The sequence below is a fragment of the Ammodytes marinus genome, assembly GCF_949987685.1.
Source record: "Ammodytes marinus genome assembly, chromosome: 23".
Classification (NCBI taxonomy): domain Eukaryota; kingdom Metazoa; phylum Chordata; class Actinopteri; order Uranoscopiformes; family Ammodytidae; genus Ammodytes; species Ammodytes marinus.
In genome coordinates, this window is record NC_137227.1 from 3,673,021 (window position 1) to 3,685,752 (window position 12,732).

General features: G+C 42.1%; 1 protein-coding gene across 1 annotated transcript in view; it reads right to left on the minus strand.

Moving 5' to 3' along the window:
• The window catches only part of adgra3 (adhesion G protein-coupled receptor A3), a 33,644-nt gene that overhangs the window by 2,385 nt on the left and 18,527 nt on the right, over positions 1–12,732 (minus strand). Inside the window, exons 4-18 of the mRNA XM_080051651.1 lie at positions 12,494–12,565; positions 12,285–12,356; positions 12,015–12,178; positions 10,616–10,829; positions 9,643–9,807; positions 8,382–8,583; positions 7,586–7,735; positions 6,719–6,877; positions 5,506–5,673; positions 4,849–5,056; positions 4,134–4,342; positions 3,505–3,629; positions 3,217–3,340; positions 2,559–2,704; positions 2,032–2,127 (exon numbers count right to left, since the gene is read on the minus strand). Of these exons, the coding sequence (XP_079907777.1) occupies positions 2,032–2,127; positions 2,559–2,704; positions 3,217–3,340; positions 3,505–3,629; positions 4,134–4,342; positions 4,849–5,056; positions 5,506–5,673; positions 6,719–6,877; positions 7,586–7,735; positions 8,382–8,583; positions 9,643–9,807; positions 10,616–10,829; positions 12,015–12,178; positions 12,285–12,356; positions 12,494–12,565 (2,274 nt within the window). The remainder of the gene's footprint in view (positions 1–2,031; positions 2,128–2,558; positions 2,705–3,216; positions 3,341–3,504; positions 3,630–4,133; positions 4,343–4,848; positions 5,057–5,505; positions 5,674–6,718; positions 6,878–7,585; positions 7,736–8,381; positions 8,584–9,642; positions 9,808–10,615; positions 10,830–12,014; positions 12,179–12,284; positions 12,357–12,493; positions 12,566–12,732) is intronic.

The window sequence follows — 12,732 nt, forward strand, 5'->3', positions numbered from 1 at the left end:
TAACGTATAGCCCGATGGCCCGGGGCCAGTAAAATCATATGCAGGGCAAGTTGATTGGCCAGTCACTGTCCCGCCCGGGCCAGTGACTGGCCAATCACAGTTCAGTATCTTTTTGTAGACTACATCATGGTTCATTGAAATGCGCGTTGAGAGTCAGAATGAAAGCAGTGTTTATTTAAGACTCAATATAATAAACCTAATATAAAATATATTTTTTAATGAAAGGCCAGTGGACACCGATGCGTGGGTGTTTTGACAGGCGGGGCAACAAGCGGGTGCACTCTCGCTCCGTTGGCAGAGCTGCCTACTGTCCGCCTGCGAGTCGACAAATCAATCGACTTGCTTTGCCCCCTTTCTTTCTTCCCACAGCAGAGGTTGAGGTGCAGAAAATGATAACTGCGCTTTTCCTTTATCTGCCGCCGTCATGTTACAGTATTTTCATCCAAGCCCCAATGGTAATACAAATGAGAGGCGTTATTTAAACGCTGTGAATGCGTCTCCGGTGATTGTGTCGGTTGTAGACAGAAACGAACGGAGGGACTCCGCTCACTGTACAGTATAGTCGCGCAGTTTGGCACTGTGTTTTCAGGCTCGAGACATTCAATCAGATCGCGGAAGTCTTTCCCATTGAAATCGCTAACGGGGAGAATATCCCCGGTTATTATTTTAGCCACAAACCACAGTTCATCTGCGCGGCGGCTCACTCGCTGGCGAGATCACACGGTGAAACGCTGCTGTGATCGGACGAAGGCATTGTGTGTTTCTAAGGTGATTTAACGTCATAGTCTTAGACGAGCTTTTAACTTATGCTGCATATTTTGCACTGCATTGTTTTTTATCAATAGTTTGAAAAAATGGTCCCACACCGGACTCTTATGTGAAGCTGACACTTCATGGAGAAGTGACACTCCTGCAGCGCGCTCACGACCAGACGTGAACTCACATACACGGTGAAATCTCCCATTAAAAAAACGGCATAACCCACTGATTTTCGGATTTCTATTCTATTTTTAAAGTCAACTTGAGCGCAAGTGGAAAACCGGTCATATAGAGAAAGTAATAAAAACAGCCTACCACACCACAAAGAATGATCAGACCTTCATCTCTTATTTTTTTTTATGTTTGAACATGACTTCTGCAGGTGAACTATTCATTAAACTGCCCAAATTCAAGAATAAAAACAACCATCAAACTACTGGACTTTAAAATACTGGCCGACTCTTTCAACATACTTTTAGTTGTAGGCTTCTAATTCAATATGTTTGCCTGGTTTTATATTATGTGTATGAGCAATATCAACATTTCATATAATTAACTAAAAGAAAAATAACCAAATCTAAAGGGAATATCTATAGGCTACTGTTACAGAATAGATATTCCCTTTAGATCTGGTTATCTTTCTTTATTTTTCTAATACAGGTATTATAATTATTGACACTAAATTATGAAGAAAAAAAAAGTGTGTGCAGGGCCAGTGAAAATATACAAGGGGCCAGTAAAACTCGGATCCACTGGCCCGACGGGCCAGTGGGAAAAAAAAGTTATGTTGAACCCTGGACATTCTATAACGCAGGCTGGATTCATCTCGCTCGCAAGGAATTAATTAAACTCCAAAGACTTCAGACGGACACAGGTCCAGATTTCTCAATTAGCCGGCAGAGTTGCACAATCCAAACAGCTGCCACTTTAGGGAGGGTTGGGCTCTGTGGGTGGTGGGGGGGGGGGGGGGGCGCTTGCTATAAACTGGCAGCAGTTGCTTGCTGCTTGGATGCACACACAATTAATATGAGGTCCGTAATCAGAACTTCAGGGAATAAACTTTTTCTACCCTCGTAAAAATATCAATTATTTATTAAATCAACACAGTCTGGCCTGGTCGATGGCTAAAGCCGACTCCTCCAGGGAACAGAATGTAAATGATAGTGGGCTTCATTAAACAATGCTGTCCAGAGACAATGGCACAGCATTGACATTGGCATATGATGGGGGGGATAGACACGTCCAAGTACTTTCTATAAAGGGTCTACTTACTATGGCGCATTGGTGCGGCTGCCGTAGTTTTTGATGTTAGCCGCTGCGGTGATGCCACAGACAATGATAGGTATCCCTCCGCCGATTAAGTAGAACCTTTGGGAGAAAACAAAAGAGAGGAGGTGCTGCTTTTATCTTTCTGTTTTGGAAGCCTGGAGGTCCAACTGGTATTTTCAAGCCTCTACACTGACACCATGTGGCAGTTTGACCAACACACATGACCACCGGACAAATTCTCGCTTTAGAAATGCATGTCATAGTGATAGAGTATTTTAGTAGCAGTGCATTATTTGTATACACATGCACCCATCTTAGGCTTGGGTGACATGCTGCTGCCAAGAAAGATAAAGAGAGGTGTAATATTTAAGATATTTATGTCAAACCATCCTTCCAAAAGCAGTAATAAGTTCATATGAATATTACTAATTCCGGAGCAAAGTACAAACTTATGTCTGTCTGCTATGAATTTATCTCTGTCTTTGTCTATCTGCATTCGTTGTAATGAAACAGTGGAGATGGTATCATACCTCAGCATAGGCCGTGGTGGCAGTGGCGGTTCGTCCAGCTCTTCGTAGCGCTTGGCCTTGCGCGTCACCTGTTTGTAGATGTTGCGCGCGGTCACGCCCACCCACAGAGCGGTAGCCAGAGTGGAATAGTGCAGCAAGATGCCCACCTAGAAAAAAGACAGCACCATTTAATAACATGTACTAAAGCAAAAGAAATGCAATCAAATATGTCAGGATTATAAAATGCAGTATTTTAAGTAACATAATGATTGTTTACAAATGTAACAATGAATATGTCATCATCGACCAGAGTTAAAAAAAAAACATTCTTTATGCCACAGGGGATTAAATAAAAAGGGCAAAAAAAATATCTGCAGAAGTCATTCGTCCATGTACTTTGTGGAAGTGGAAGAGGATGTATCAGTACAACAAAGCATAAGGGAAGGCGCAGGATTGGCCTCCAGCCCAGGAAACAATCTACTGTAACTGTCTATGTCACTTTTACTCTGTTTCCACAAGTTTTTACGAGCAGAGTGAACTTAGCCAGAGGCGACTCTTTTTTTTCCCCCCTTGAAAACATCTGAAGCACTTGTTCACCTGTTTTTACCGCTGACTGTTAGGGTTTGTTAGGAATGTGTGCACTGGGGGAGCGTTTGGCTGTGTGTGTGTGTGTACTCACTGCTTGACAGGCGCTGGCGTAACGTGTCTGATTTATGCCGCCTACGAAGACGGCGCAGGTGAGGGAGATGTGGAAGCACAGGTTGACCAACATGTGCCAGAACTTGCGGCTCACACGGACAGACCTGGTGTCACAGAAAAACAACAAATCACAAAATTAATGAAAGGAAAAGACTCTTTAATTCAGGCATTTTGGTTCATTTATTAACCCCATTAAGGCTGGATTGAACTGACATTATATTGATGATGGCTACTGCTCACAATAGAACAATATAGGTCAATGTCTTACCTGTGATGGTAGATGTAGCTGATGATAATGGTGAACAGGCAGAGCAGTAGTATGATTGAAGTGGCGTAGATGACTGGATGCAGGGGCTGGATGACTGGAGCAAAATACTCCACACTGCTGAGGTCCTGTATGAAGTGATACATACAGTTAGGAATAATATAATAATGACATACCCTGACCCTACGCAGTATTTCCCAATGGCCACTAGAGGGCCAATCAGCTAAATGAATGGGTGGCGGTGCATTGCTTTCAAAATCCTTTAAAAAGGTCACCTATTATGCTAAATGTTAATGTTTTTTTTCAACATTAAGATGGGTCCTCGGTGTGACTAAAGACTCTCATAGTATGATAAAAAAAGTTGTCTTTTAGATTCAAACCTGCAGTTAGTTTCAGGGCCAATCAGATCAGACTGGGCTTTTAGGAAGGGCGGGGCTTAAAGAGACTCTAAAACGGAGTGTTTCAGACAGAGGCTGAAAAGAGGAGCTTCAGCAATGGCACTGTGATAAATACAAATGTTTTTTCCCGAACACTACACCATGAAAACAGTATCTAGTAGAAACCCGGAGGTTACAATTTTTGAACCAGAAAAGGGAGCATAATATGTGTCCTTTAACCCAGACCAGACGTACCATCAGCAGGCCATAGTTGCCCAGAGAGTTGCAGGAGATGGTGGTGAAGTTATCGTGGTGACCCAGGATGCTGCATCCGTCGCTCTGCCAGCCTCCGTGGCCTCCCACCAGGCTCAGGTTCCAGCTGGCCGACACCGCGTCAGAGCCACGGGCAAAACGCCGCAGGGTGATGTTAACGGGCGTCTTTAGAACGCGCAGGGACAAGCCGTCTGAAAAACAGGGACAGGGCTTTCAGAAAAGACTAAAAAAAAAACAGCCTTTCAAGTTTTATGGAATAATTTGTTTTGAATGAGCTGAATGTTTTTTTTTTTGGTGCTTCTCAAGTTTTTTTGGCAAAAGAATGTGTCAGAATTTATCTAGATTGATCTTCTCTGGTTTAAAGGTGCAGTGCGTAATGTCAGAGTATTTAGCATCATCTAGCTAGTGACTAAAGATGGCAGCATCATCCACCACTGCCTCAAGTCTTTCCACAATATCATGTGATGAGGTGAAGATTTATTTAGTTATCTATTCTGGTGCATTTCCCCATGACGCCCGCTTTAAATTTAAAATCGCGTAAGGCAGGCTGTTAAGTTTGTCCATGCTGTGCTACTGTAGAAAAATGGAAACCAATTCTGAAAAAAACTGCAATTATTTCTACACACTGTACCTTTAAAAAAAGATCAAAACATATTTAACACTTCACACTATATGAAAACATTATGACTGAACTCACCTATCATGGCCATGATGACAGGGGTGGCCACGCTCCTCCTCTTACCAGCATCAGCCAGCAGGGAGGAGTTGCCCGTGGAGGGAAAGAACTTGCCATTGCGGAAGCCTAACAGATGGAGCTTGTAGATGGCGTCGTCTGCCTGCCCGGGCAATGCACTCTGGGTAAAGAGAGACTGGGGAAGCTGCAGGGAAGCCTCCACAATGGTGCTCTATACGGACAAAACATGAAACAGATACTGTATATTGTTTTGTTTGGATCATGTCAAGCATTTGAAGGGTTTTGTTTAATGCGCTTACAAGCTGCAATAACACAGTGTTATTAAAGACCTACTTCACTGGTGGAAATATGAAGGTGTATTGAACTCTGAGAACCGATGTAGTATAAATTTGCAAAAAAAAATTGAAATCGGTTCATCGTAGCCTGAGAAAAAGGCAGAAAGAGTGTTTTAAGGTCTCACTGTCTTAACCCTACATTTTCCCCATGCGTGACATCACACATGGTAAAATGTAGGGGTTAGGATTAACAGGACAGCTGGGCCAAGGGAAGACTGAGGGAAGAGAAACCTCATTCATCATATTATAATAGCGAGTTTTATCATGATAGAACGCCGGTTCCGTATGGGTGAAGTATTCCTTTTAACAGGAGGCAGGAGCTGACCTTGTGAACGATGCTGGAGAAGGAGCTGGTGGTGTTGCATTTGAAGGTGAGCTGGCGGTCCTGTCCGGGGGGGCGCTCGGGGCTGGGCCTCTGGAACAACATGCAGGTCATGCCATTCCAGTCGTTGGCCCGGACAGTGTGAGCCTCCAGCGCTATGTTAGGGGAAGTCTGGATATAGACAACAGGGAAAGAGAAATATCAAGTCAAAGTCAAACGTCAAAGTCCTTTATTGTCAGTTCTGATATATGCAGAACATACATCAGAATCTAAATGGTGTTTATCACTGACCCACAGTGCAGTTAGAACGATAAAATTAAATAAATATAGAGTTACATAAGATAAACAAGATAAACATAAACAATATTTACACAAGATAAATTCTTAATACTAAGTAGTGCAAAGGAATGTTCTGTGCAATATAGAACAGTATATATAAACAAACAAAGTGGAAGACCAAACATAATGGCACTGCACACTCGTCATATCAGAGGCTGTAGATTTGTTTCGACTAGAGCTGCAACGATTAATCAACGAAACGATTATTAATCGATTATTAAAATAATCGCCAACTGTTTTGATAATCGATTAATCGTTTGGAGTAATGTTTTAATAAAACATTTCCAAATTCTCTGATTTCAGCTTCTCAAATGTGAATATGTTCTGGTTTCTTTAACCCTATTATGACAGTAAACTGAAATATCTGTGTGTTTTGGACATAAAAATACATTTGAGGACGTCAACATGGGCTTTGGAAAATTGATCAACATTTTTCACCATTTTCTGACATTTTACGGACCAAAACACTAATCGATTAATCGAGAAAATAATCGACAGATTAATCGATTATCAAAATAATCGTTAGTGGCAGCCCTAGTTTCGACATATCTTTCCTGATGTCTTCAGATGGCTGCAATGATTTAATGAAATGTCTGAAACTCTTCATACAGTATGTAAGCAGCTGTGGACAACAGACACTAGTATAAATGAGTGCCTGCTTTAACAACATTAAACGTTCATTTTGATGCTCAAGTCAAATGTACCTGATTGGAGACTTTATTCAAATGGTTTATATAACTTTGAATTATTATTCTGCAACTGTTGCACTTTATATAGTTTGCCCTTGTTAATAAAATCCCCAAACTGGCAGCATATTGAAGTTGATGAACCATTAACTAAGCAAATAAATAAGGGTCCATAAAGCGCCAGGCCTTACCAGGAAGAAGGCCTGTGCTGTGGCCAGACGGTAGACAGCGATCCTCTGGAGGCAGGAGATGATGCGGGAGCAGGCCATGGCTTCACGCTGAGCCATCCACAGCACCCTCTCATCCGCCAGCATCAAGTTACTGGCCATGCTCACTATAGCCTCACCCAGCTGAGGGAGTTAACAAGATAAAAACATGTCGACACCAGTCAATACACACAGACATACAGCCGTGGACACAATTAAGAAACCACTCCAAATGTTCAGTGTCTCTTGTTTTACTATCTATAGGCACATGTTTGAGTAGAATGAACATTTTGGTTTTATTTTATAAACTACTGACAACATTTCTACCAAATTCACAATAGAAATATTGTCATTAAGAGCATTTCCATGAAGTAATGTAGAGATGAAGATTGAGGAAAAATCCAGACTGATCTCTAAAAATTCAAGGCAATGACTTAGAGAAGTTATACAACTGGAGTGACACTACAAAATGTACTCATTGCAACTCAACAGCTCACATTCCAAATGACTGTGAAAGTGAATCTGTTTGGGTCAAAGAAAATGAACATATGCTGCAGAGAGATATTTGCCTCCCACACATTTCAAGCACGATCTCGCCCCCAACTATGTGCTTTAAAGTTGTAGTGCTGGTGGTAGCCTAAGGAACTCCTTTACTTTGAGAACGTTTCTGTTTGTTGGCCTACAGCTGTGCCGAAAGTCGTGACAAGACATCCTTCCTCATTACCCAACGTGACAACAAGCAGCCTGTTGAGCCTTAATCTATTTAGCGCTGGCAAAGAGTGATACACCAAATGAATGCTTTGATTAGTTTTTGCTGTGAAGGGCTACGCTTGTATTGGTATGTTTACTCACCTCTTTGAACTTCTCCACAAATTTGCCAATCTTCTCAATCATCTCGGCCACAAAGATGATGTCCATCTTGTCTGAGAAGTTGGCCGCGTCGATGGTGTAGACCAGCAGGCGTTGAGCGCTGGCCACCACGTTGCTCTCATTCAGAGGCATCTGGTGGAGAGACACAGAGACAGAGAGAGAGAGAGAGAGAGAGAGAGAGAGAGAGAGAGAGGGAGAGAGAGAGCATTAGTGTGCGTCAGATTTGAAATGGCCCGTGCAAAGAGGGACAAGCAGAAAAGAATAAGAGTGAATTAACCTATTAAGATCCGAGTCTACTTAAACAACGGAGGGTTTACTGCACATAATGTCCACATGTACTACATTCTTTATTCCTCAGCCCCTGAAGCAGATGGAGGCATGAGAAGAAAAAAATACATATTTAAAAGCTTAACTGTGCATCACTGCCTTTGACCTAAAATTCAGGAACTTTAAAAAATCAATTAACATAATACAATTTCAAAAATTCGAAAGATTGCCTCTGTAGCACATTTAACCTTTGCCTCAAAATGCATTTACATGTTTTTAAACTTCATCAAAGTAAAAAAACTAACTTCAACTGTATAACTTTAAATCATTGCCTTTGGACAACTGTCTTCCACATGTGTATTTCAGCGAATCACATTGCATATCATTGGTCATGTGTCTTAAAAACAATGACACCGGTCTAAATGGGTGAACATAAAGACAATGATAAAATACAGTGAATGAGGCTACAGTGCAGTTAAAATAACATTCTCGGCCCATCCATGATACAGACCTGGTTGATGACGTATAGAAATCTGGTGACGGCTTTCTGGAACTGGCATCGGGAGTAGTCCTCGTCCGCCCACAGCCCCTCTCTGTCACAGTCTCTCCAGGCCCTGTGCTCCTCCCCTGAGCTGCCTGAGTAGCTGCCTGCACTGGAGGGCAGTCTGTTACAGGGCAGGTAGGCTCTGATCCCTGCCAGGGTACGAGGCCATCTGGAAGGAGACAAAAGCAAAAATCACATCGGTCCTGCCTGTTTCCATTTCCCTTATTAACTGATACATGCGATGTCCTTATTTCCTCATTGCTTTGCGTCACGTGAGCTGTACTGTGTGTAACATCACCTGCACATGGCTCATTTCATTTTCGTTTCGTTTTTTAAAAATGTAGCACTGGAGGAAGGTTGTTTTACTTGCAGGATATTTGCGATTTTCTGGGTGGAACAAACATGGTTATTTGAAGTCCCTTTGGATAAAGGTGTCATAAAAAAAAGAAGGAAAAAAGATAAATGTGGTATTGTAGTGATTATGGCCAAAAGTAATTCCTATGTTTAACCACAAGGGGGAGCCACAGTGCTGTGCATGCTCCACTTACAATATATTGGTTCAAATTCCCATTAGTTGGAATACATCTGTGTTCACATTAATGTATTCAATTTGGAGAATAACAAAGTCAGTAAAACATTTTTTAAGTCATTAGTAATATGTATGAATAAGTCTGAATAAGTTTGCTATAGAATTTAGTTCCTAAAATGCTATTTAAAACATATAAACAGCTATTTGGAGCAATGCATACATTTAGAAGTGTGAAATTATTGGAACTAGGTGTGGGGCCAGGTTAAACACATCTCTTTAAATTACATCGAGGGCTAATTAGCAGAGACCTGATCATCAAATCTAACATAGGCTTTCACATAGGATAGAGCTGCACTCCATTCATAGGAGTGTGTAGTTTAAGTGACCCTACGTTCCAAATCACATACTTTTTCTTTTTACTACACTACATACTTAAGTACAGAAGAGTTTTAGGGCCACAGGAGAGAAATAAAAATCAAATAAGGAAGTTTTTTTTTATGATGTTGAGAAATGTCAAGAATAAAAGGCGATTACTCCAAAATGCTATTGGAGTTTTTGGGGGCATCTGTGTATTTTCAGCATACTACAATTGACGTGCATGTATTGGGAAATCCTAAATCCTTTTCTGGCATACTAAACAGTAGGGAAGTATGGGATTTGGAACTCAGGGTGAGTCTGGCTATGCGTGTGTGCACTCACCTGAACTCTCCTTTGTTGTTGGAGACGCGTTCAGGAGCGCAGTACTTAGCAGAACTCTCCAGCACCACAATGTGGACCGTCCTAGTGGTGTTTCCCCTGCTAGTCCACACCCGACACTCCCACTTCCCAGTGAACCCGGGCTGGATGTTGGAGATGGTCAATGCACTGAAGAGAAATGTGAATAATGAGAGAAATGTTAGAAATGTATGCACACATCACCCAGCCTAACACAAAGAGCTATATAGATGCTGTTAAAATATGCTAAAATAATTGTCTTGGTATACTGCTAATGGTCACAAAAAGTACACATAGTAACATGAACGTATATGTATAAATAGTAGATTTCAAGGTACCTTCTTTCTGTTAATAACTATTGAAGATATAACTTATTAGGTGAGCAACTGTATGTATTAGACATTGGGCTTTTGAGCTTGTGTTGAATGTTGTGTGATGTATTTGCTATGATTTGTGTTATGTTGTGAGTATGAATGCTATGCAAGTATATGTTTTTGCTGTACTTTTGATGTACTGTGAAGTATGAATGTCATGGATGGATGTAATCCAGTTTATGTACCGGTAATATTGTTGAAATAATGGAGACCCCAGGAAGACTAGCTGCTATTTAAGACGGACAGAAGCTAACAGGGATCTTAAAGGAGAACTAGGAGATATGGTCCTTTCAGCTAACTTCCTGTTAGTGACTGCAGTCATCGTTCACAGGCACAGAGACCCGCCTCTTTATAGCGCTGTGTCTCCTGATTGGATAAAACTTAAAAATTTTCACTGGCAATTACAGCCAAGCTGAATGACTGGGAGATCTGTGTTATGAGCAGCGCATACTGTTTAATTGATCACTGTATGAATATAGAGGGATTTAACACTTATATTAACTAAATAAATCACTTACTTCTCCTTTAATAAACTAAACTAAACTAAACTAAACTAAAGTAAACTAAACTAAACTAAAGCATACCTTGCGATAAGAGAGCAGTTCTGCACCATGCGCTTCTCAATGACGATGCCTAGGGCGGCGTCGGGCGTCACCATGCGTCCGTTCTGGTACCACAGCACCTGCATGTCCTCGGCCACGAAGGAGGCCTGGCACTGGAAGGGCAGGCTGTCCCCCTGGAACACCACCTGACGCTGGGAGGGGGTCAGCTGGAAGGAGGGCAGCTCCAGTGGAGCATCTGAGGAAAAAAAATCAGGGTTTTTAGATTCACATATAACCATTGATTTTGACCGTCTTTTTTTGGTTTCATTACTTTTTAATAATAATAATAATAATAATTGCTTGGATTTATATAGCGCCTTTCATGATACTCAAAGCGCTTTACAGGGTTCCAGACAATTCGTTCACACACAGTCATACCGGTGGTGGTAAACTACCATAGTAGCCACAGCTGCCCTGGGGCAGACTGACAGAAGCGAGGCTGCCATTCAGCGCCATCGGCCCCTCCGACCACCACCTCAAACATACAGCAGTCATACACATTCACACGAGGCAAGGTGGGTGAAGTGTCTTGCCCAGGGACACAACGACCATGACACAAGTGGCCGGGCTGGGATCGAACCGCCAACCCTAGGATCATTGGCCAACCAGCTTAACCACCTGAGCCACAGTCGCCCCAAGAGACACAGAGGGAAACCAGATCAGTCCCTTTGAAACTCTGCTGGCTACATTTGTGCCATTTGTCATTCATGTCCGGCCACGGCTCCCCTGCGAGAGCTTTGCCATGTATTTCATAATCCCTCAACGCGATGAGTGCCAAGCTGATAAGACATGAGCAAGTACAAACAAAGGCAGCATTGGCCTGGGCAGCCCTTCTCTTATCTCCTGTGTCAATGCACAAGCCCCCCCCCCACCCCCCCTGTCTACCCTGTTCCCCAAACACTGATACCAAAACAGAGATACGAAAAGAGACGGCGCTCCGTGTTGACGCTACTACAAACTATAACAAGTTAAAGGTGCACTATGCAGGTTCAAGGGAGGGGGATCTGTATATATTTGTAGAGCATGCAGTAAGTTAACAACACATATTTCTTCTAATTGTAATTCTTTGTCTTTAATAATTATATCATCATAAATCAAAACTAAATTATTTTGAAGCACCTGCTGGAACCAAAAGTAAGACTAGAATATGTTTGCAAAAAAAACCAACAACAACAACAACAACAGTGCATTTTAAAAGGTAGCATTCTAGTGTTTCAAGGATACAATTGTCCTGTGAGGAAAGTTTGTCTATCAGTTATGAGAAATTAGAAAGTGGTCATACAACGCCAAAAGTTGCATAGTGCACCTTTAACTAGGCTGTGTGTGTGAGTGTGAGTGTGAGAGTGTGTGTGTGTGTGTGTGTGTGTGTGTTTATCCCTACCACAGGTCAGGAGCTCTGGCTTAATGGAGGTGATGAGTCCCTGTCCCTGGAGAGACTGGGGGTAGGAGCACTTGGTGTTCTTCACCACCACGTTCCTGTCTTTGATCCAGCCCAGCAGCCACAGGAGGTTACAGTCACACAGCAGGTAGGGCGTCTGGAACTCCCTGTGGGGGTGCACAAAACAAACGCACATCACATTAGCACTCGTTAGCATTTGCAAAGCGTATTTTGACTATGGCATGTAATTGTCCGTGAACTTATAATACTCACAAGGCCTTCAGAGAAACCAAGCTGTCAAAGGTTCCCTGAGCCAATGAAGAGAACATGTTCCCTGAAAGGTTCCTGGATAATACAAAAAAGAACGCATAATTGATGAAAAACAGAAGTATTTGTCCCGGTCTATTTAGGATATAGTTATATCAATGTCTGTTTCAGAACACAATTCATAAAAATAAATACTAGTAGTTACTGATACGTACAGTCTGGTCAGGCTTGTGAGGCCCTTGAAGATGTCTATGTTGAGACAGCCGATGCTGTTGTTGGACAAATCTCTGTAATACACACGGAAAAAGAAGTTTCTGGTTTATTTCTTCATCATTTCAGGAATAACACAACATGACAGCTACAGTGGTCTAAAGGGCTAACAGTTAGCAGGCATGCTGCATTAAAGGTGGAGTCAGTGATTCTGGAGAATGCTGGAGAAATTGAATCAATTTGT